Source organism: Gobio gobio, assembly GCF_949357685.1.
Source record: "Gobio gobio genome assembly, chromosome: 20".
Taxonomy (NCBI): Eukaryota; Metazoa; Chordata; class Actinopteri; order Cypriniformes; family Gobionidae; genus Gobio; species Gobio gobio.
Window position 1 is genome coordinate 31,554,705 of NC_137113.1, and position 26,342 is coordinate 31,581,046.

General features: G+C 38.6%; 1 protein-coding gene across 1 annotated transcript; it reads right to left on the reverse strand.

Moving 5' to 3' along the window:
• Window positions 1-25,467, reverse strand: LOC307144172 (large ribosomal subunit protein eL19-like). Its single transcript, XM_079846250.1, has 6 exons — window positions 25,208-25,467; window positions 20,721-20,827; window positions 2,966-3,088; window positions 2,748-2,868; window positions 904-1,014; window positions 1-176 (listed from the first exon to the last, which is right to left on the reverse strand). The coding sequence occupies exons 1-6, from the start codon at window positions 25,210-25,212 to the stop codon at window positions 53-55; spliced, it is 591 nt and encodes a 196-aa protein (XP_079702376.1). The 5' UTR covers window positions 25,213-25,467; the 3' UTR covers window positions 1-52.
• Between the last annotated feature and the right edge of the window lie 875 nt (window positions 25,468-26,342).

Consider the following 26,342-nt stretch of genomic DNA (forward strand, 5'->3'; position numbering starts at 1 on the left):
GTTTTGTGGCTGTTTATTATAACTGAAACAGGGTTTGACATGAGATGAATGCTCATTTTTTGGTCTCCTCCTCTTTTGACAGAGTCTTGATGATCTCCTCTTTCTTGGCCTGCAGGCGCTCTTCACGGCGCTTACGGGCCTCCCTTGTCCTAGAGCGACGAGCCTCAGCCTGGTCACTAAAAGAGAGCAAAAATACAGCCCGTCCTCAATTAACTGAATTACTTTTAATTTTAATCATTTCATTTTCAATTATTAAAGTATACAAATACTATTGACTTCTGGACTATTTGAATTCTAGAGCAGGGTTTTTCAAACTTTATGATGCCAAGGACCACCAAATATGCTGAACCTTTATGAGGGACCCCCTTCCTAAAATCCATCTATTTTTGTGCGAAAAAACATTTAAACTGTCAGATAAATAGTAAGTGTGACATTATAAATACAACGTATTGTTTCCCAACTTAAATTGGCTATTGATGTTGGATGTATAAACCTGAAGAACATTTACAATTAAAAATTATTTGTATAAGCAACTTTCACAATAAATGTATGTAAGCAGCTCACGTACTGCCTTCCAACCCCAGTGAGCGAGATAAAGGGGACTATAGTGAGAAAAACACACTTAAGATACAAAGCAAACATAAACAATTCTGCAATATATACTGCAAGAAAGGAGAGAAACATGAAACAGAAATGAAACCGTTAGAATATTCAGTAGACTTTATCCATTTTTGTTTCGTCTTTTTATTCTCTGAAATTTTCTGGGGACCCCTTAGAACTTTCTGGAGGACCCCTGGGGGTCCCCGGACCCCAGTTTGAAAACCCCTGTTCTAGAGCAAGAGCATGAGAAAGACGAAAAAAAGACTGATATTGTTCATTTGCTGCCAGAGCAGTTTTACTTACGACAGCAGCTTCTTGCGAGCCTTATCAGCCTTCAGTTTGTGGATGTGTTCCATGAGGATGCGCTTGTTCTTGAACACATTTCCCTTAGCTCTGAGGTACAGGCTGTGGTACCTGAACAAGAAAAATATGAAGACAACAGCTGATATTTAAGTATTAAGAGTAGGGATGCACCAATACAACTTTTTTTCGATACTTTCGATAAATGCTACTTTAATTTTTGGTACTGATACGATGCCTGTATTTTCCAGATATTTATACTACATAAACTTACTACAACTTATATCTGCACAAAATGTGGCAAATGCACAAGCGAACTTGACTGTGCTGGTCAGAATGTATAACTCTGTGGATGCACTCTTCCTGCTACAACACACTGAAACACAGCAAATAAAACCCGAGAATTCACAACATTTTATTACAATAGTGTTCTTATTATAATGTTGTTGTAATGCATATGACAGTCCCAATGATAGTTATTAATGTGCATTGGTGTTTGATATATATTTTATGTAGCCTATATGACAGATTTGTGCTGCACATGTTGCAGTTAATTTAATTTATCTTCCTTTTTGAAGTGATTATAAATCATATCAAGCAACTCAAAATCTTGGCGAACAACACGGATCTGAAGTGTCTCAGCAGAAGGAAATAATCCATTATAAAATGTATAAATTAAATATAGATTAATCTTCATTAAAGTTACAAAAGTCATACAGCCAGGACCAGTGATTGATTTCTTTGTCCTTTGTTGTTTGATTAACATTAAAAACACAGCAGAAGGTTTATTAAGCTGCTGTCCCTTTAATGGGGCGTTCACACCAGACATGACCAGACTTTTGAAGCGTGATTTGCGCGAGTTGGAAAATCTGAACTTTGGCGGATATTCGCGCCGCGTTAACCAATCAGGAGCTTGCTCTAGTAGTGACAACAATGTGGACAAAATCCTATGTGGATACCCGGAGCTGTACATACTTTATAGAAACAGGAATAAAAAGGATCTTGCTTGGAAGAAAGTGAGTGAGGAGGTTGGACAGTCTGGTGAGTTGTAAAAAACGCTCTTTACTCAATTTGAGCTATACATAGCTAATTTGAGCTATACATAGCTATTGAGACTACAAGCTAGTTAAAAGGCGGCAAATTGGGCTTATTCGCCGTATTTTAAAACAATCCATGTCAACCATCTCGCAATGAGACGAGCCGACTGGCAGAAGCCCCGCCCATGACACGAATTTGCGTCTGTTGTGTAGTGAATGTCATGCGCGAATGAAGCGAGTAAACTTCAAATGTTTTGAGCACAGTCCTGTAAACATCCATTAATAAAGTAGGGAACCACGTAACAGTTCAAGTTTACACTTACATATACGATTTAGTTTTAATCCAAATGAAGCATGAGTGCTCTAATATAGAATCTCATATCAACAGAATTGCACTCTCACTTTTGTATGTGCCTTGTTTAAACTTGTTTGCTATAGACTTTGGTGGAAAGTTTGATGTTCATTTGGATGAGAAGGGAATGTGTGCTCGACAAGCTTGCGCATCTGTGATGCTGTGTGCTCAATCCACCGCACGTTTCGTTTATCAGCTCGCACACAGCAGCTATAGGCGTAAATATTTAATTTGTTTAACATTTCTACAACTTCATAAACACTCTTTTCTGATATATACATTCTGCTCTCTGTTTGCTCTGTTGTCCGTGTTTCTTTGTCACAAGTACATGCTTGCGTGGTATTGGTATCGGAGTATTTTAATAAGTATGAGTACATGAGCTGATTGGTATTGGTACTGGTATTGGTGCATCCCTAATTAAGAGTAAAGCATAAAAAGACAGCAAATACATGACTTACATGTGCCTGTCAATCTTCTTGGACTCCCTGTAACGACGCAAGAGACGCCGTAGTATTCTCATGCGACGCATCCAGCAAAGCTTCTCTGGCATACGGGCATTAGCTGTACCCTTCCTTTTACCTGAGATTTAAGATTGAAACAAGGCAACTCAACAACTGAAAATTACAGACTTTTTTTAAAGAAAAAAAATACATAGAAACATTAGTATTCAACGTACCGATACCCATGTGCCGGCCCTTTCGACGTGCCAAGGTGTTCTTGCGGCATCGGGCACGAGAGTGAACAGTTACAGGCTTCTTAATGATCAGACCATCCTTCACCAACTTACGAATTTGTTGGCCTAACAAACAAGACGGAATCAAGACGGTTAAATAATTCACACGGATTCCTCTGCTAATGTATTGAGCAAGCTAAGAGATCATAACCAATCTGCCATAATCAGGCTGGTTTTGGATGCTAAACACCACACCTTTAATGTACTCAGGAATAATAACAGAATTTGTGTTAATAATAATAATAATAAAATTATACACCAATATTATACAACATTTATAAAAATTTGTATGCAATTACAGACTGTTGCTAAATTGACCGTTCTGTCACAATTTCCTACCTGCACTGTGCTGTCAAAATTCAAAAGTGAGAAATAACAATTAAATAAAAACAGCATAGTCTTAACTGTAAGAATTAAAATAGCTTTGATTCTTATTAAAGCAAAAAAGGTAATTCAAGTCAAGAGCAGTGAGTGATTTTATGTGTGATTAGGATTAATGACAGATGGCAGACCGACTATTCGGTCTTGATTTTCATTATTGATTATTTTAAGGTAACAGGGTTACCTGTTGTTCCCTAGTTGTTGCAGCCCTACAGGCAATTGAACCATTTATTGATACCACTGCACTCACGTGTCACCGTTTAGCCAACTGGTGAAATTAATCAAAATCAACTGACACAAATACTCTTAAACAAACAAACAAACAAAAAACACGGACCAACAAGAATATCAAAAGAAACACGGAAAAAACTGTTTGTCAGCTAATGTTACCGGCTTGACATCAGGATGCACACGAAGCTCGCACAGCCCATCATCCGCAGCGGCCATAGCTCATTTCCCATAGATTGCTCAACACGCGAAAAGTTCAAACAGCTGATGACATCAGCGGGGGTAGCGCCGACACGTCGCTAGGGCGTTCGATCACTACACATCAAAATCTGATTGGCTGATGACACGTCAGTGAAAGTTATGATCCAATGGAAAATGGCAGCTTCAGTGGAAGGCTAGCTACAGTGGGGCAAAAAAGTATTTAGTCAGCTACCAATTGCGCAAGTTCTCCCACTTAAAAAGATGAGGCCTGTAATTTTCATCATAGGTACACTTCAACTATGAGAGACAGAATGAGAAAAATCCAGAAAATCACTGTCTGATTTTTAAAGAATTTATTTGCAAATTATGGTGGAAAATAAGTATTTGGTCAATAACAAAAGTTAATCTCAATACTTTGTTATATACCCTTTGATGGCAATGACAGAGGTCAAACATTTTCTGTAAATCTCCACAAGGTTTTTACACACTGTTTCTGGTAGTTTGGCCCATTCCTCCATGCAGATCTCCTCTAGAGCAGTGATGTTTTGGGGCTGTCGCTGGGTAATACGGATTTTCAACTCCCTCCAAAGATTTTCTATGGGGTTGAGATCTGGAGACTGGCTAGGCCACTCCAGGACCTTGAAATGCTTCTTATGAAGCCACTCCTTCATTGTCCGGGCGGTGTGTTTGGGATCATTGTCATGCTGAAAGACCCAGCCACGTTTCATCGTCAATGCCCTTGCTGATGGAAGTAGGCCGGTCGCGACAGTCAATAAATCAATTAATCGCACGATAAAAAAAAAAAAGAGCTCGATAATTTTTCCGGCCGTGATAATTTCCAGCGTCCGTTTTTATATCCATTTTTGCAAAGAGTTACATTATATGATCACGCTCTTATACATGTAAATGTTTCTAAGCGCGACAAGACACAAGAGAACGCGCTGTATGTCAATGTCCTGTCTGTGTCTCACCTCAACTAATCGAGGGACACTCTGACACACACACACACACACTCGACGCACAGACAGATCGCGTCAGTCTCCTGCTCACATAGAATTCTCTTTTGCTCATGAACAAACAATAACAACAACAACAACACAGAGAATTGAGAATTCTCATATTAGGAGTCTTAAATTAGTTAAATAACGTCTTAAATTAACTAAAAGAGTTGTGAGGAAATGAGATGCGCGGGACAGCGTGAGAGATCCGTGGCTGTTCTTAAAGTGACAGGAGCACTGATGATGCCTGTCATTAATGTTCATCAAAGAACAACAGGAACAGAGAAAATTGTAGCTTTAATGATGATTAATCTATATTTCATTTATTATTTATACAGTTAAGAAGGGTGTTTGATAACTATTACATTTCTGTATGTCTAACAGGGAAGGCACAGGTACAAATAACATTTATTATAATAGGTTAATGTAAAGATTGTTTTAAGTTCACTTAAATTAAAAGTAGTTTTTTTAAAAGCCTAATAAATGTTGAAATTGGTAGCTTTCAGTTATACTGTAATGTAACGTCAGTGATACTGGCCTTCATTCATAAAAAAACATGACAATACAACACATTTAAAATACTGTCAATAAATTGTTTCTACATTCATTTGGAGAGTAACTGAAATTACTACAATATCAAAATATTAAAAACGTATTAATCGTGAATAATTACTGAATTTTTTTGATTTAGTTAATTTTTTTTTTTTAAATCGATTCCCAGCACCACCTAAAACAATCATCCGTGGCAGTTTTCCCAGCTGTTTATTCAAGTGCATATTTTTGTTAACAGAATGTTAACAGTCCATGCCTTTTTTTTGTTTTGGTTGTTTTGTTCATTTATTGTGGATATTTAAAATGTTTTCCGTTTTCAGTGTTAAATAGTCTTTAGAAATAAAAGTTTATTGATCTTTGAAAAGGTGTACCTGCATTATTATGCCATTATCATTATTTTAGATGAAAAACGTCTCAGAACGACAATATTATCGTTTATCGCAATAATTTCTTGGCCAATTTATCGTCAAGCAAAATTTGTTATCATGACAGGCCTAGATGGAAGGAGGTTTTTACTCAAAATCTCATGATACATGGCCCCATTCATGCTTTCCTTTACACGGATCAGTCGTCCTGGTCCCTTTGCAGAAAAACAGCCCCAACGCATGATGTTTCCACCCCCATGCTTCACAGTAGGTATGGTGTTCTTTGGATGCAACTCAGCATTCTTTCTCCTCCAAACACGACAAGTTGAGTTTTTACCAAAAAGTTATATTTTGGTTTCATCTGACCATATGGCATTCTCCCAATCCTCTTCTGGATCATCCAAATCCTCTCTAGCAAACTTCAGACAGGCCCGGACATTAGGGCTGTCATTTTTGAGAAAAATCAAATTCGAACGGATATCAAATATCAAGCAATGTATTCGAATATCTACGAGCGCCCCCCCCCATCAAAAAAAAAAAAACACAACAACAACACCGTAACGGAGATTCAATCACAAATGTATAAACAGTCTGACAGTCATAAACAGGACACAGGCCATAGCCTGTTTGGAAAAACAAATTGTTAACTTAAATGTTTGAAACAGCAGTTATCAACTTAATCGATATGAAGTGCCACTATGGATAGCCAATCACAACATAAGCTACATGGAAAAAAACCAGTCTCAGAACAGGCACAAACAATAACGTGACAACTTAAACAGCAGCAGGAGTACGGCCTATAGCTTAGCCTAATTCATTTCTTTATATTGTTTGCTAGAAACACCAATCTATCAACTTGATCTGGATCAAGTGCGGCTCTTTTTATTGACGCAGTTCCCCGCGGTGGAGACTACTCTTTCGGAGCGCACAGACGTGCCTGGTACACACAGGTATTTGCGCGTCAATGTTGAGAGAAGTGGTTGTTATCTTTAAGTCAAGTCAAGTCAACTTTATTTATATAGCGCTTTTAACAATGTAGATTGTTTCAAAGCAGCTTTACAGTGTTAAACAGGAAAATAATGCAGCATAATTTTATTCAGCTGTATAGCCATTCTGGAAAAATTTCAAGTATCATACAGTGACAGTGTGGGCTTTAGATCAATAATTTGATCAGTAATTTAGTTTAAATGGTTAATTTAGTTTATTATTTAGATGTATTTCGATGTTTAGTTGAAAAATTTAGTGTCCCCAACTGAGCACGCCAAGCCAGAGGCAACAGTGGCAAGGAAACCAAAACCCCATTAGGTGACCTAATGGAGAAAAATAAACCTTGGGAGAAACCAGGCTCAGTCGGGGTGCCAGTTCTCCTCTGGCCAATTAACAAACAGCGTATTATTATTATTATTCTGGCAGTTTTACAGCTCGGAGGTCATAATAGATCAGAATATTCGAGGGACCGGGGGCAACATGCTGGAGACGGGTTTATTGAGGATGATGTTGATTAAATAATTATTAAAGTGCAATATTCGAATGATCGGAGGCAACACGCAGGAGACGGGTTTATTGAGATGCCGTGTCGATGAGGCAGTTTAACGGTTACTTTACCATCTACGGGGAAACAAAATGTTTCCAGACACTACATTTAAGATGGGTTGGGGTCGTAATTGTCCGCTCAGGCTGGTCGTTCTGAGAATTATCTTCCATTTTCAAAACAGACTGGCTATTATTCGCTTGATTTGGTCATGGGTCTACGCTACAATATGTTTAGAGCGCCCTCTATTGGATGAGATGGCAAACAATAAAAAACAAACGGTATAATCATAGACTGTAAAAAATGCGCTACATGGCACTTTAAAAACCGGGTAGTTTATTTATAGTTTGATTACGGATATTTCACGTCATGTTCGAATGCATATTCGAATATCCAATAAAAAGTGACAGCCTTACCGGACATGTACTGGCTTAAGCAGGGGGACACGTCTGGCACTGCTAGATTGGAGTCCCTGGCGGCGTAGTGCGTTACTGATGGTAGCCTTTGTTACTTTGGTCCCAGCTCTCTGCAGGTCATTCACTAGGTCCCCCCGTGTGGTTCTGGGATTTTTGTTCAGCGTTCTTGTGATTATTTTGACCCCACGGGGTGAGATCTTGCATGGACCCCAAATCGAGGGAGATTATCAGTGGTCTTGTATGTCTTCCATTTTCTAATAATTGCTCCCACAGTTGATTTCTTCACACCAATCTGCTTACCTATTGCAGATTCAGTTTTCCCAGCCTGGTGCAGGTCTACAATTTTGTTTCTGGTGTCCTTTGACAGCTCTTTGGTCTTGGCCATAGTGGAGTTTGGATTCTGCCTGTTAGAGGTTGTGGACAGGTGTCTTTTATACTGATAAGTTCAAACAGGTGCCATTAATACAGGTAACGAGTGGAGGACAGAGGAGCCTCTTAAAGAAGGAGTTACAGGTCTGTGAGAGCCAGAAATCTTGCTTTTTTGAAGGCGACCAAATACTTATTTGCAAATAAATTCTTTAAAAATCAGACAATGTGACTTTCTTTTTTTTCCTCATTCTGTCTCTCATAGTTGAAGTGTACCTATGATGAAAATTACAGGCCCCTCTCATCTTAAGTGGGAGAATTGGTGGCTGACTAAATACTTTTTTGCCCCACTATATACTACTAGTGCTGGACCACGGAGCTGTGATGCGTTTAGATGATGACATATGTAAATTACAGCTCAGCCTCACAAAAAATAACCACATTCTTTAAGGAAATATAACTGTAACGCACTGAAATAGACAGTAATTACATTTAGACATGTTCACTTCAGACACATTCATTTAATTAAAAATATATATTTTTGATTTTGACAGGGCCAGCAGAGAAGGCCCTGATAGCCCACCACTGCATCTCAATGCATTTGACCATGTCTACATGCCTATGACGATCTGCTGAAGTTCAAACAGAGCATCAGAATAGAATGGCCAGACTGGTTCGAGCTGATAGAAAGAACTAGGGATGCACTGAATCCAGGATTCGTTTCGGAGTCGGACAAATATTGGCCTTTTTGACGGGGTTCTGTTTCTGCCAAATTTTTTCCCACCGAACCCTAGGCTTGCACTACACGCGCTCCGCTGGTCGAATGTAATGACGCCGCCATGGGAACGTGTTTACTAGTACCCCTGTTCCACCAAGGCAGTGCTGGTGCTGTTTCGGAGCCAGAGCCTAGTTTCAAATACCCCTTTTCCACCAAGGCAGTGCTAGAGCTAATTCAGAGCCAGAGCTAGTCCCAGTTCATAGTTGGTTCGACTGAGGAGCCTTATAAGAACCGTTTGCTTTTCCACGGGCTGAGAGCCACAACAGAGCCAGGTTTTACGTCACTGTATACGTCTCATCTCTCTTAGCAACGCTAGCGAGGCAGCGGCAGTGTTGCCAAGTATGTGGTTTTGCCGCGGGCTGTTTTCTCATGTCCGCGGGATGAAGCGACCCCAATTATGTGATATTTAGCCCCGGGAATGCGAATTTTAGTGCCAAAAAACACATATTTTACCCCCAAATGTGATTTTTACTGGGGAATCCCCCCTGGAACGCGATTGGGCTTGTTTTGAGTAGCAATTGGGCGGGTTTGTTGTGAAAACCTGGCCACCCTGGGCAGCGGGAAACACAAACACACCAGGCTTGTTCGAGATGCATCGCAGACCGATCCACGTATGATATAAAAAAAACGCATGAGTGAATCAAAAGCATAAGGAGTCATATGCTCTCGCTGGACTCGTTGTCATACGGCGATCGGTCTCTGCACAGCACCGCTGCGAACAAGCCTTCCATCAACAATGCAAACGTTGCGTTACTATTCATTCACATGGCTTTACGATCCTACATCGGCATCAAAACACAACGCAAACACAGCGAATCCAACGCATTCATGCAGTTCGCCGTAATTTGTATAGACGGAGATTACAAACGAGCAGCAGCTGTTAGCTCCATTAGCTGCTATTTCAAAAATGGTGGATCTAAAGTTTGTGTTCGTCTTGTTGACCCCGCCCCCAGCGCCTGACGTAATCGGTTCTTACTTCTAGCCCTGTTCTAGCCCAGCAATGTTTTGGTGCTACTTAAGAACCACTTTTCCTGGCTCGGAGCTGGGGCTTTGGGTGTGGAAACACAAAGAACCGATTTGAAACTAGGCTCTGGCTCCGATCTAGCTCTGGCTCTGCTTTGGTGGAAAAGGGGTAAAATAGGTTCTTTGTCTTTCCACACCCAAAGCACCAGCTCCTAGGGCTGGGTAATGTTCAAAATCTTTCGATACGGTGCCAATTTCGATACCGGTTCCTAACGATACTTTTTTCGATACAATATGTTTTAAAATCCATTTCAACATCAACAAAAATACATTAAACACAAAACTTTTATTTTTCACCTTAATTAAAACAAATTCTGGTAACGCTTCTCACTCACATTATTAATAAAACTGGTTGTGCTTTTTGTAAGGGCGCTCCGATCAGGATTTTTGGAGCCGATCGTCGATCACAGGAAGCAGTATCTGCCGATACGATCACCGATACCGATCTATTTGAAGCCTTCTTTTTATCATGTAGAATTATTTATAGGGAATTTTACAGACATTCATTCAGGGCCTGAATTTTATTTCTGACAATGGGGGAATCCCCCCCTTATCATATAAATGTATATAATTATCTCACCAAAATATTTGATCATGCAGTGCATTTTTGTTTTTAAAGACAAATTTTCAGGCAGGTCTAACATTAGTATTGAGGTAAGAAATACTAAAGACATTTAATAAGAAATCAAATGTAAATTAATATTGGTATTCCCTGAATAAATTAAGATCAATAAAAAAAGATTAGATCAATCCTTCCAATTAAGGTTGCAAAAGTTATTCATTCAAGAGCAGTAAGCGTCATAAAGGTTAATCAAACAACACAAGACAAAGAGAAACTCAGAGACAGCAGCAGTTTATTCGACTGCTGTCACTTTAAGAGCGAACACGGATACGGTTACAAGCAGTTGCACAAATGTTCACTCGCGAGTCACGACATACTCGTCAAGACGGTAATTTATTACATACATTTGTGTGTATTTGACCATTTCAGCGCAATTTGTACTCGCAAGCTTTTTGTGAGATGGCCTGTGTGTGTGCTGAGCGGTTTGAACACTGGCAAGACTTAAAAATAAATGCAAATGATAAACTTTAGTGATGATGCGACACTGCCTCGATTGTGCAAGTGCAAATCCTGTGTCAACTTTGCAGCTCGATTTTAGTGCAGATGCGATGCACTGATGTGAAGCCATTTGAGCATTTTAAAAGGGAGAGAGAGAGCGCACGCACGCGCTGATTCACTCGCGCTTGTTTGTGAACTTACGTCTCACAGAAAGTTTTCCTTTTGCGCCTTTGGTTGCAATACTTATCGCATATGTTGCACTTTGCTGACTCGGCATCCACTTTTATAAGTGTATAAAAGCCGCTTGGCTTTTGGCACCGAAAGAGAAATCATTTTTCGATACTCATAGTATCTGAGTTTTTCGTTCGATACCATAAAAGTATCGCCGTTCGGTGCCCAGCCCTACCAGCTCCGAACCAGGAAAAGTGGTTCTTAAGTAGCACCAAAACATTGCTGGTCTAAAAGTAAGAACCGCTTGCATCAGGGGCTGGGTTACCATGACCAACAAGACGAACACAAACTTGTGACCACCATTTTTAAAATAGCAGCTAATCGGGCTAATAGCTGCTCAATTGTAATCTCCATCTATACAAACTATGGCGAGCTGCACGAATGCGTTGGATTCGCTGTGTTTTGATGCCGATGTAGGATCGTAAAGCCATGTGTATCAATAGTAACAAAACGTTCGCCATTGTAGATGGAAGGCTGTGCAGACCAATCACTGTATGACAAAGTACAAGAGCATACGACTCCTTATGCGCTATTTTGATATCATACACTGATCGGTCTACATAGCGCCGATGCATCTCGAACAAGCCTGGTGTGTCCGTGTTTCCCGCTGCCTCGCTAGAGTTGCTGAGAAAGATGAGCCGTATACAGTGACGTAAGACGTGGCTCTGCAGAGGCTCTCTAGCATGTGGAAAGCCAAACCGGTTCTTAGAAGGCTCGTCAGTCAAACCAACTCCGAACTGGCACTAGCACCGGATCTGAACTAGCACCCAGTTCATTCTGGTGGAAAAGGGGTATAGGTGGACCATTAGATTTCAGAAGGCTGTGAGAAATTGAAAATGGAACTCTCGATCAGGATATGTTTTGTTTAGCAGTACTTTCAGTCAAAAGAAGGTGATTTAAGTCGAGCTACATGTTCAATTTGCAATGCCGATTTGTCTCGTGGTGACAAGGACCCTGAACAATAGCCACTATTAAAACATTTGCATATGAAACATCCGAAAGAATACGAGTTGTGCATGAAGGAATCTACAGACAGCAAAAAAATGCAGCAACTTCAGGTATGGCAAAGGAAGGACAGTCATTCTGGCAGTGTTTCCCACACATTGACTAATTTGTGGTGGTGCGCCACAGAATCAACACCGGCCGCCACATATTGCACGTCGTTATTCATTAACTTTTTAACGCTATTTAAAACACGCAGCGTATTCATTAATTTCCTTTCCCTGCTCTCCCTCCATCTCTCTGTCACTCATGCGTCTCTCTTGCTCTTAAACCTGCTTTTGATATGAAACTTGAAAGTCTAAGCTTTTCAAATTTAATACGAAATTCAAACAATAAATACCATTTTGGCGCTAATGTGGCATAACAGTTAAAGCCAGATTTGTAACGTGCTCTCATCTCCCGGCGGCGCGCGCGGTCACGTGGTTCACGGAACGCTCAATAGTTCCACACAAAGCAGCGCTGATACATTTGAATGGCTTAAGCGGATACACAACAGCTTCACTGTACAGGTATTTGCAGCAATTTTTGGTACAGTACAGCATAGTGTGCATTGATTATTACATCAACCACATTTACAGTATAATTTTATTATGGAGAGTGATGATAGATGCAACATTGTTACATGAATGTTTTTCCTGTATTTAGCCCTCAGGTATTCCTTACTAATTGGTCTCACTCATACTCATTGGTGATCAAATGTGACCATACACCTTTTTACACTATTTTTCAATTAAATAAATGTTCTGTTTTAGTTTAATAATATTTATTGAATATTTTGAGTACTTTTGGTACTAAATAGGCCTTCTATTTGTGCAATAATAATGGTCCATTAATGACCATTTAAAATATTTTTGTATTATTTATATTACAATTAGTGTCATAATTAAGGTTAAAATAGAGAATTCCAATGCAAAGAGGCAAATTAGAGTCATTTTGTGGCTGGAAAAATAATAATTTTCATTTGTAATGCCATTACCCACCAGGTGCCTGAATGGCTCTTTAATAAATATACACGTATCTAGTCTAGTTGCTCAAAGTATAGCAGATCATAACTTCTTACTTATTTTTAGGTTTTGCATTTAAATACATATTTAGACATGATCAAACACTAGATTTCTTTAAATGTGAAATTTAAAAAAGTTAATAACTTGCATCCTAATATTTTTAATGAAACTTGATATAAGCACACACACGTGGATATTAATGAATGCGAGCAAATATAATTTAACCGAAGAAAAGTTTAAAATAGTGCTAAAAAGGCAAACTTTCCTTATATGTACAGTAGGCTATATGAATTGATACTGAATCAAGATCAAAATCGATATTATTTGTGCAAATCACCACGTCCCCCTCCCACCATGCCCCTGCCCACCCGCCACCACAAATTGGTTTCTAATCTGTGGGAAACACTGGTTGCCTATTCTTAATTAAAATTAAATTAAAAATACACGGCTGTGGAGGTTGTTTACTTCATTAGTGTGTTTACTGTGATAATGGACTGAGGATGGGATTAGGATTCGGTAGAATCTTATCCAGTAGATTCGGTATTCGGCCGAACCCCAAAAATCTGGATTCGGAGCATACCTAGAAAAAAGACAGCAACAGCAAAAAAAAGACAACACCGGGCGCCAGTCAGATTTGAGGATCGGAACCGTTATACATATAGCCCACCCAACACGCTTTTTTCAGGTTTATGTTCTGTTATGTGGACCCTTATTTTTACATTTTGTTCAGAGTTCTTTAGTTCCCGCTCTGTTTAGTTTTGGTTTCATTGGTTACTGATTATGTCCTCATTTGTTTCTATAGTTACATACTAGTTTCACATATATCTAGATTACTTTCCTTTGTTCTACACCTGTTTATACAGCCGTGTTTCAGTTATTCACCGCTTGTTCATGTTTGGATGATTATAAAAGCCTGTTTTGTTTTTGAATCTCCTTAATCTTTGTGCCTGCTGACCACATTGTAACACTTATTTAAATGGCTAATCAATTGATGGTTTGTGTGAAAAGTTACTATGCATAAGCACAATTTTTAGAAGAGTTAAATAGTTTTGCTTTTTTGTTTAAAGTGTTTGCTTTTGCAAGGGATGTGCAACGTTTGTCGGTATAGAGTTACAAAAAATGGAGCCATAGTTTCAGAAATTGTGTGAAAAATGAAGTGAGTTTTTGCTTATTTACTTAGTTAACTTTGTCCCCAAGGGTAAATTCTGCTTGGACACAGTGCAGAGTTGCTTCATAAAGGTAGACCAGATAACTTAAATCATATTGTTGTGTCAGATAATACAGATAATATGTTTTATTACACCAATTGATTAAAACAACAATTAATGAGATTAAAACCATGTTTTTACTCCAAACTTACTTTATATCAAGTCAAATGTTATAAATAGCCAAGCCAACATGGTATAAATAACACACATAAGCCATATAGTTGCGATTGTGTGTTTATTATCTTCAAACGTGTCTATCTGCGTGTTATAGCGATTTGTGGAAGAGGTTTATGTCAGAGAGAATGTCACATGGCATCTTCTTCATGCGTACTATATATCGACTACATGAGCACGGAGCGCCCCTCCGGCTGCCAGTATGAACTGAAAACACAACAGATTGAAATAACACTTCTCTGTATAGAAATTTGACACAGACATATGATAATCTATCAATATTTCTCCTCATCTGCACACTTTTGAACTAAAAGCCCTGAGGGATGTTTTGTCGTGAGTATGTATATATATATATATATATATTAGTGCTGTCAAACGATTAAAATATTTAATCGCGATTAATCGCATTAATGTCATAGTTAACTCACAATTAATCGCACATTTTTATTTATTCTAAATGTCCCTTGATTCCTTTTTGTCCCATTATTTTTTCTTATTTTAATGCTCTTATCAACATAGAAAAGTGGATCGGCTTGCTTTGTTCAAATGTTTGTTTTATTGAAAACAACATTGGCATACTTTAGTGTTCGATTTCACACCAACATTCTCACTTGGAGCAAATAATCGCTCACACAATGTAACACTGCCCATCAATAAAAGGGTGAAACAAATACTTTGTTGCACAAACAGCCCCTTCAACAGCCCTTTCTAAGGGATCAAAACAGGGTGATACAAAATAAAATTACAAAGTGCACATGCAAGGTAAACTAGGACTCCGCCTATAGTGCAGTTAAACCAGGGGTCGCCAACTAGCGGACTCCGGTCCGAATCCGGACCGTGAAGCCTTTTGACGTAATGAAACAGTTAACGTTGCAATGCTCAGTTACTACGTTCAGACCCAGACGCGCGGTCAAGCATGCAGTGAAGAAGAGACTGATGGTGCGTTCACACCGGACGCGAATGACGCGACATGCACGCCGCTTAATCCGCGCCGCAGAATGTCTATTTGCGTCTTTGCATTGACTTAAATCACTCGCGCAAAACGCTTCATTCGCGTCTGGTGTCAGAGCAGAAAGCAGCGCTCAAGACAAGCACTTTTAGTTGAAGACCCCTGAGTTAAACCATGGCTTAATACGTTTCTCATTTCGGCGTCTCACGCTTGCCATCCACGTCTAATCTTTTAATGGCCCAAACGAGTGCGGGCAGCCGCAGCGTGCCTGATGTTTTGTTTCCGGTCTAGCTACATCCGGAGTGGTGTTGTAGTTTTTCTAACGTTACTAGTTGTTGCAACAGCATGTGAAAAAACTACAAAGTTTGTTAGACCAAAAAGAACGTTAATCTCGCGATAAAAAAATTGACGCCGTTAAAATAGGTTTGCGTTAACGTCGTTAATAACGCGTTTAACTGACAGCACTAATATATATATATATATATATATATATATTTTATATTATATTATACAATACACTAGGAATGTGTACAAGGTTTTTTTTTTAAGTAAAGTTTTAAGTTTAAGTAAAGTTTTTCAATTCTTTTAAGTAAAATAAAGAAAGAGTATTGAAATAAAGAAATATTCTTTTCTCCGTAACCTCTTATGGTCACTTAAGAATAGAATAGCAAAAAACTGATGTGACTAGCCATTAGAACCAAACCGAAAACCGTGGTTGTATTGAACTGTGGACTAACTGTATTGTTGCATCCCTAGTAAGCAACGAATCAAAAATGAAGTAAATTAATAAAAAAATAGTGCTAACTTTACTAAAGTGATTGTTTTGAACAAGTATTATCTAAGACATTAAAAACATTATGTTAGCTGAAGTATTTGTATCAATACTTTGTGCCTTTTGCCCCATGCTGTTGAGCCTTTTACCCAGTGTGTGGGGTAAAACGCCCACCTTGCCACCTCATACATTTATAATGTTTTTACACAAACAAACCACTTATGTAGAGATGCAGATTCCAATTTTCTTGGCCAATTCCAATGTTTTTTGTAAGACAGCATATACAAACAAACAGGGTTCCCACACCTTGGTTAACTTCAAATTCAAAGACATTTCAAGAAAGTTCCAGGTCCAATACCCTCAAATTCAAGGACTTAATGTGGGGACACATTCAAATATCTTGGAACTTGCAGGCTGTTTTTCCCAGGCATCATGTTTCAGCCTATTTTTGCAATGTTTCACGGTGTATCAGTGAAACGTTGAGGTACCATCATAGTAGTTTCGTGCGCACGTGAATGTCATGGCAACGTACAACTAGGGCTGGGCGATATGGAGCAAAAAATATATATCTATATATTTTGCTATATCTCGATATACGATATATATCTCGATATCTTTACAGGAAAAATAACCCCCCAAAAACTACTGCAAAAACAAATATGCCAAATACCACACAGTCTTTTTTTTTTATTGAAGTGCAAAGGCAGTTCATGTAGGAACAAAGTAGGGATGCAACAATACAGTAAGTCCACGGTTCAATACATACCTCGTTTTTTTTTACCACGGTTTTCGGTTCGGTTCGGTTCTGATGGCTAGTCGCAACAGATTTTTGCTATTCTATTCTTAGCCGAACAGCAAGAGCTTGAGGAAAAAATACTATTTTTTTATTGCTATACTCTTTCTTTATTTTACTTAAAAGACTTGAAAAACCTTACTTAAACTTAAAACTTTACTTTTAAAAAACCTTGTACACATTCCTAGTGTACTGTATAATATAAAATAAATATATATTTATAAAGATTTACACTGGCAGCTCAGAGCTGTACAGCAGCATTTAAGTATGAAATTGAATTAATAAATGTAAAAATAAAACACTACATAGACTTCCCTATAAAATATACATTGATTCTTATTAAAGCTACTATAGTTTTTCAGTCAAGAGCCGTGAGTGATTTTGTCTTTGTCTTTAGTTATTTTATTAACCACTAAAGGAATAGTTCACTCAAAAATGAAAATTCTGTCATTGATTACGCACGCTCAAGTTGTTTTAAACCTGAATAAAGTTCTTTCTTCTGTTGGACATAACATATATTTTGAAGAATATTGGAAACCAAACAGTTGCTGGTCCCCATTGTAGGAAATAATAATATGAATGTCAATCGCTACTATCAGCTGTCTGTGTTCAACAGAAGAAATTAATACAGGTTTGGGACAACATTAGAGTGAGTAAATAATGACATCATTTTAGAGTGAACTGTCCCTTTAAGGACAAGCGGCAGCGTGTTCACTATAGGCTGCCCTGCTGTCAATTTAAGACTTTCACGCATGTAATATACAGACACAAGCCGATTTTACTTTCACTTTAGACATAACCGACTGTGTTAACCTTGTGTGTATTTGACAGTATTAGCGCAGTAAGATTTAGTCCAGTAATCACTTGTTTGACAGGCTTTTAGTGCGCGCGCTCAGGAAAGCGCATGGTGCCCTACGCGCAAGGCTTTAAAACGCATGCAAATAATGCATTTTCATTCAAAAATAAAACAACTCAAATCAAGGGCATAGTAAGTAACCTTCTCCAGCAAGCAAGCCGCTCTCTCTCCGTAGTGTACAGTCGCGGGAGTTCTTGTCTCGCAAAGGTATGCCGCCTAGGTAAACTGTATCTTGGATCAAGTGTTTGAGAACCAACTGTCGGCATTCATGGCAGTAGACATCTGTCTGCTGTTCGTCCCACACCGAAGTATCTCCATATAATGGAGCCAGTTGTTTTTAAGACGAGTTCTGTAGCCTCCGAGCTGGTTGCGGACGCGGCCATGACAACACGCGAGGGGAGGGGGAACAAAAGCAAGGAGGCGGGGGCGAGCACAGCACAGAGAAGGCAAACAAGCAAAGTGGCGGAATCAGAATTAAATATAAACAATATATCGATATATACGATATGTCAAAATCCATATCGTGTTTAAAAAATATCTCGATATATTTTAAATATCGAGATATCGCCCACCCCTACGTACAACACAAAGTACCTCACGCGGGAAACCCGTGGGAACCCTGAACAAATCTACTTTTCTGCAATGCATAATTCTATTTTTATAAAAAAGTTTTAAAAAAAAGACAGATATGAAAAACAGTTTAATATAACCGTTTTAACGGTTTAACAACAACAGTTTAATATTCAGACTTTAGTCCATATCGCAATGTGATTTAAGTATACGGACCTACTTTTGATTTATTCATTTTCCGCCAGCTACTGCACAACAATTACATGACAGCTGACGTGAGAAAAAAAATTAGGCTCAGTTACAGCTGGGCTCAATATAGCAGACACCCTTATTCAGCCTCAACACCAATCCTTGAGATAGGCTCAGGACATCCCAATACACTAGACTTCAAAATCTTTTACAGGTAATTATTTTTAAAGGGGTCATGAATTAAATTGATTATCCATCCATCCATCCATCATCTTCCGCTTATCCGGGGCCGGGTCGCGGGGGCAACAGTCTAAGCAGAGACGCCTAGACTTCCCTCTCTCTAGCCACTTCCTCCAGCTCTTCCGGGGGAACCCCGAGGCGTTCCCAGGCCAGCCGGGAGACATAGTCCCTCCAGCGTGTCCTAGGTCTTCCCCGGGGCCTCCTCCCGGTGGGACGTGCCTGGAACACCTCCCTGGGAAGGCGTCCAGGAGGCATCCGAAATAGATGCCCGAGCCACCTCAGCTGGCTCCTCTCGATGTGGAGGAGCAGCGGCTCTACTCCGAGTTCCTCCCGAGTGACCGAGCTCCTCACCCTATCTCTAAGGGAGCGCCGAGCCACCCTATGGAGAAAGCTCATTTTGGCCGCCTGTATCCGGGATCTTGTCCTTTTGGTCATGGCCCGCAGCTCATGACCATAGGTGAGAGTAGGAACGCAGATTGACCGGTAAATCGAGAGCTTTGCCTTGCAGCTCAGCTCCTTTACCACGACAGACCGGTACATCGACCGCATTACTGCAGAAGCTGCACCGATCCGTCTGTCAATCTCCCGTTCCATCCTTCCCTCACTCGTGAACAAGACCCCAAGATACCTGAACTCCTCCACTTGAGGCAGGAACTCTCCACCCACCTGAAGCGGGCAAGCCACCCTTTTCCGACTGAGAACCATGGCCTCGGACTTGGAGGTGCTGATTCTCATCCCAGCCGCTTCACACTCGGCCGCAAACCGCCCCAGTGCACGCTGAAGGTCCTGGCTCAAGGAAGCCAACACGACAACATCATCCGCAAAAAGCAGTGACGAAATCGTGTGGTCCCCAAACCGGACACTCTCCGGCCCTTGGCTGCGCCTAGAAATTCTGTCCATAAAAATTATGAACAGAACCGGTGACAAAGGGCAGCCCTGCCGGAGTCCAACATGCACCGGGAACAAGTCTGACTTACTGCCGGCAATGCGGACCAAGCTCCTGCTCTGGTCGTACAGGGACCGAACAGCCCTAAGCAGGGGGCCGACGACCCCATACTCCCAGAGCACCCTCCACAGAATGCCACGGGGAACACAGTCGAATGCCTTCTCCAAATCCACAAAACACATGTGGACTGGTTGGGCAAACTCCCATGAACCCCCCAGCACCCTGGAAAGGGTATAGAGTTGGTCCAGTGTTCCACGCCTGGGACGAAAACCACACTGTTCCTCCTGAATCCGAGGTTCCACTATAAATTGATTACATAATAGAAATTAACTGACAAACATGACTGACAAATAAACGCCTATAACTTCATCGCTCCTTTCATCCGCTCACAGGCACAGTGAAAGGCAGAACAAACACAACAGGATCACTAGACTAAAAATATCTTTACAAACTTAAAAAAAAAAAAAAAACCTTTTACACACATGAACACACCACGTACAAACTTGCTGTGACATTCGTAAAGGTGGAGAAGAGAAATTAAGGACCCTTGGTTACCCTGCTTCACTTTGGAAAATTTCACAAATTACTTTTTAAATCATTTACATTTTTATTTATTTATAATTTGACATTTTAACATCCTGATAAATGTTTACTCATGCCTTTTATTAGTGGTGAACATCTTGCATTTTTTAGCATGAATGTTCTGATTAAGATCTTTTGTGTTCCCCATAAAAAAAAGTAATGGTGCTTTGAACATGAGGGCAAGTGACAATTTATATTTTGGTTTATTATAAGACAGCAATGGTAAATGTTTCTATATGCATTTGTGACATGACATAAAAAAAAAAAAAAGTTAAAATCTTACGGGAATTGGCATTTGCAATCTCATTGGTTTCATTGGGGTCCAGCCAGACCTTCTTCTTGCCACAGCGCAAGACACTGGATGCCAAGCGCTTCTGCAGTCTGAGCATGCTGAAAGATCAAATATAAAACAATTCAAACTCATCTCAAGTTGTTTTATTTAGAGAGCTAAATGGACATGAAAAGTGCATGTGACAAATCTACACATCTCAAAGAGGAATCACAACATAACTTTTTATAAAGCAAAAAATTAAGGCGATTTATGGAAACTAATGTTCGGCAATTATGGCCGGGCGATAAAACGATAATGATAATTATTCGATAAAGTGATATCAAGAGTTTGGTAAATGTTCAATAATGTTTTTGCGCCAAAAGTGGAACGAAACTCATTTGAAAATTCCAGTAGTCAGTAACAATACCATTAGAATTTTACGGTTCTCTGCACCACAGCAAAATCTGTTGGAACCATTTACTTAACTACTTAAACTTTTATTCAATTCAATTTTAGTTTAAGTAAATAATACATATTAACATTTGAAGGCTACATGCTGTTTAAAAGTAAACATTGTTGCCTATAAAAATAAGCAACCCTCTATGTACACCTAAAAAGTAGCTACATCTACTAGGGGTGTAACGGTACATGTATTCGTACCGAACCGTTTTGGTACAGTGCACGTGTGTACCGAATGGTTCCGAATGCAATCTTTAACAGGTAACAGTAGGGTGTGAAAAAAAATAAAAAATAAACTTTTACACACATGAACACACCACGTACAAACTTGCTGTGACATTCGTAAAGGTGGAGAAGAGAAATTAAAGGGTAACTTCAGTGATTTAGCATTAAGCTTTGTATTTAAACTGGGTCATTTATGCTGTAGAAATGTGAAATAATTTTTGAATTTGGTGCCTTCTAGACTGAGAAAAGACAGAAAATGTATTTGTCTCATGTGGATGAAAGACAACAACTCCCAGAATGCACTTGCTTTGCTGCCCTACGAGGCCACTCCGTACACCGTCGTTTTGATCTTCATAGTAATACATTTATTCCGTTCAGTTAGAGAATAAACACTACAGTTAAAAACTGAACGGGTCTTTTCAATAAAGTGTGAGTGAGCCGAACGAAAGTCACGGCACAGACACAGCAGTGTCAGATTTCATTCCTCACGAAGAGCTGAGCAGAGCTCAGGTAAGCGCCAGTCTGGCACGTTTTTAGATCGCATATGGAAGCTAAACTATCACAGGAATTCATTGAAAAGTTGAAACACTCACTTTACTCTGCACTGCACCGCGCTCCGTTATTGTCCGTGTGGCCGCCTGTGTCTTACATTCTGTGCGTGAGATCTCTCCCCTGTGGGCGGGTTGATAACATGCGGAACAGCTCCATCTAGTGGCTATAGTTTTTGCCTCTGGCCAAAAAATCCTCCGATGATGCAAAATGACGATATTTGCGTCATTGGAGGAATTTTTCCAGAAATAAAATGCATAATTCTGTCGTCTCAGGCGGATATGAGGGGGGAAGTACCATAATTTGAATATACTACCGGGTTTCTACTGATACAAAGCCTAAAGCTAAATCACTGAAGTGACCCTTTAAGGACCCTTGGTTACCCTGCTTCACTTTGGAAAATTTCACAAATTACTTTTTAAATCATTTACAAAATTTTTTTAAATAATTTGACATTTTAACATCCTGATAAATGTTTACTCATGCCTTTTATTAGTGGTGAACATATTGCATTTTTGCTGTTTAAAAGTAAACATTGTTGCCTATAAAAATAAGCAACCCTATATGTACACCTAAAAAGTAGCTACATCTACTAGGGGTGTAACGGTACATGTATTTGTACCGAACCGTTTGGTACAGTGCACGTGTGTATTGAATGGTTCCGAATGCAATCTTTAACAGGTAACAGTAGGCTTTTTTTTTTAAGCGTGGAACATACTTCAATCAGAGTTCCCACACGAATATATAAAGTATTCAGTCCATTTTATCACAAAAATCAGACAACAAAGCCATTTTGATGCTCTTTAATGTGACGTGATTGATCACTGTATAGGCACGCAAGTTTAAGCGGTGGCGCGAGTGAACGCGATCATCTCTTCCTTAAGAATAAACATGAACTCATATCTAGGTATGTTGAGAATACATTCCTTACTATACAATAACTTACTGAAACGTATCATGTCATGTAATAGCTCAATCAGTGTTTCAAAGGTGGAAAGATGTCAATAAAACAACGTAAAGTCACGTAGCATTACATTTACCACAGGCAATATTCTACTTAACCTGTTAGTGATGTCTTTATTATTTAATGTATGTTTAAATAAATCTGTCATGAAAATGACAGACACTGTGTATAAATTATATTTTAACAAAAAAAAAAAAAATTTTTTTTTTTTTTTTTATAGATTTAGAAGTTAATGCAAAAACCTGCCTTACGTGAAGTTTACATGTTTGCATACAAAGTTTAATTTGAATGTTGATTATTATATCTAAAAATAAATAGCAACTGAATTTAGGCTAATAGTTTGGGCTCTGTAGTTAATCTTTAATATTATAGTAATGTGCAAGGGCAGGCTCCCTTAAAAGTTTACAGCAGTGGTTCTCAAACCTTTTATACCAGGAACTACCTCAGAAAATATTTGGCTCTCCAAGTAACACCATAATGACCAACATTAAAATACAGTAGCGTAGAGGGCCTAACTATTCAGCAACAGCTCAAAAATAAGGCAGTTTATTCCTAATAAGAACATTTATAGTTTAATGGTTTGGTTCCTACAACTTTTACTAATAAGCAAAAATCTGCATTAAAACTGGAAAGAAATAAAGATTTGACATTTATTGTGATAATTATCATTATCAACTGATATGAAAATGATTGTGCTAATGGTTTTGGCCATATCGGCCAGCCATATCACCATTTTTTTTTTTTTTAATGGAATTTTGCAGCATTTATTATAAAAGACTTGTCCTTGCACATTTATAAAAAAAAAAAATGCGTCCTTGAAATCTTTAAATCACAATAACATCTCTTCTCTGAGAAGCCATTTCATGTGGATATACATCACAATACATCTGAAGAGAACCTAACAATCCTTACAGTGCATTTTTTATTTTGTTATGACCAAGTTATCCTTTCAATAAAACCATTGCTTTTGTGTGATTAACTATAGTTTTTAATGCTGGAATGTTACATTTCTCTCAAACTACATTTTGCAGAAAGACATGAAATTAAATTGAAATTTTAATACCGCATTTAACAAAATTAAAGAAATGAGAGCAGTCTAAAAGCGTTATAATGATCAGATAAATACAATTGTAGCTATTAATTTGAACCAGGGTAAGGAGTTGTATGAAAAGCATAGATAAATCATAAATGTGTAGGTGTGTTTCTATATTTCTTTACTGATTTTCATGCATTTGAACAGAAAACCTGGCACTTACATTATTTTTTTTAAAAGAAAGAAAAAGAAAGCAGTTTTGTTTTACTGGCTGACTGATTAACATCGATTTACAAATCGTTTAATTGAATAATTACTTATAATTAATATAAATACAAAAGTAATTCAGAGAGATGACAAGTCTTAACAGAGAAGTTTTTGCTTTACTGAACAAGAGATGCATGCCCTGCTAAACTGCACAATTCAGTGGTGAGAAATTAATGCAAGTTTCTCCTTTTTAATATACAAGTCAAATTATATATTCAAATTTTCTATTCTAAAAACCCAGATTGTGTTTAAGTCATTGTTATTCGGTGCTGAAGAAACGTAAAATATTCGATATCTGTAATATAGTGAATCTGTATTCTAAGAGAAGTTCTAAATAAATAAAATAAAAATCTTCAAATTCAATCTTATTTATTCCTCCATATGATGATGTGCTTAGATTATACTTCATAAAAAGTTGTATTAAAACAAGACTGTAGTTTGTAGCAAGGAATATTGACGTCTAACGTTACCTATCGGTCTTCCCTACCGCTTGCACTATATAAAGGTGGCAGAAGTGCTGGATGACTTGACATATAGCTTAAACGATATTGGAGTAAAGAGGTTAGGCAAACATTCTGGGAACATTATGAGAACGTTGCTTAAATGTAGGGGAACATTCTGCAAACCTTCCATTTCCGTAAAAAAAAACTTTCCATTGTAATTATTTATTTTTTGCTCCATATTGCGTAACCGAATCCTACTGCTTCATGAAAAGTCTAAACATTTCTTTAGAATGTATTTATTTAGTTTAAAAAGCCTAGTTGTGTTGATAAATGTGAGTTTAATCTGATAATTTGGTCCGAGGACGAGACAACGTGGAACACTAAGTGAACTGCGGCCTGAAGCTTTTAAAGCTCATTACAAAGCCAGAACCCATGAACTTGGGAAGAAGTCCATAATAGAAACTCAATCGCTTCAACATTTTGTCAAAACATCAGCTACTAACATCATATTTTCGGGGGCTTTGGTTATGCCTGCTTCAGTAAGGCCTAGAAATCTTACCTCATTGCGGTGGATCGCTGAGAGAAAGGAGCGATAGCAGTCAGAGAGCGCTATAGTGTACCATTATAAAGGAAGGGTATTTCACCCAAATAATCAGCGTTCATAATTAATTAAAGATAATTTTTTGTGCAAAGGAATAATAAATTGTGTTGTATACTACTTGGCTTTACATTTAATCTACGTATTATTGTGCAAGCATAAACTGCTATTAATTAAGCTAGACGTTAGAGTGAATATCAGACCCCTTTTTCAACTACAATGGTACGTCCCAAAAAAGCACAGCGAACTATGGGCTACGTCGTGACGTAAACTAGTTTTGCGTCACATGCAGTTGACTCTGAAATAGTAGTGCACTGAGGAAATTTCATGAATGGACTTATTGCACAGGTGGGAACCTATCACGGTACCTTGAATTCACTGAACTCCTGAGAGTGATCCATTCTTTCACAAATGCTTGTAGAAGCAGTCTGCATGGCTGGGTGTTTGATTTTATACAAATTTGGCCATGGAAGTGATTGGAACATCTGAATTCAATGATTTGGAGGGGTATCCTACTTTTGCCAAAAAACAGAACAATGTCTAAAAGCGGATATGTAACAAAGTGTACAGCAAAAGATCCAAAAGATTAATCGGCTACAAAGCTTTCGTGTCGTTAATCAAGAGTGCAGATAAAATTGATTTAAAAATCAGTCCACAGGAGGAGATGTAGGAAAAACAGCATTTATACTTATTTTCACTCATTATTACTGCTTGAAATGAAGACACTATGTAATGCAAAACAACATTAAGCACACATTCACTGTCTCTTCTGTCGCAGTTGCTCCGGTTGAGTCGACCATTGAAATGTACAATTTTAACCCAACTGGTTGAGTTATAAATAACCCAATAAACGTTTGGAATAACCCAAGTGACCCAATATGTTTACAGAGCTGCCAACTTTTCAAAAAAACTTAGAGTGAGATTTGGTGGGGCCAACCAAAATTTTGCAGCGTACAAAGCAAAAATTGCAACAACAAAAAATAAAATAAATAATAATATTATAATAATAGCTATAAACACACACATATCACAGGAAACACTCTCTCTGCATCCGCATTTAAATGGGGTAGTATTTTTTGGGGGTTTTTTTTTTGCC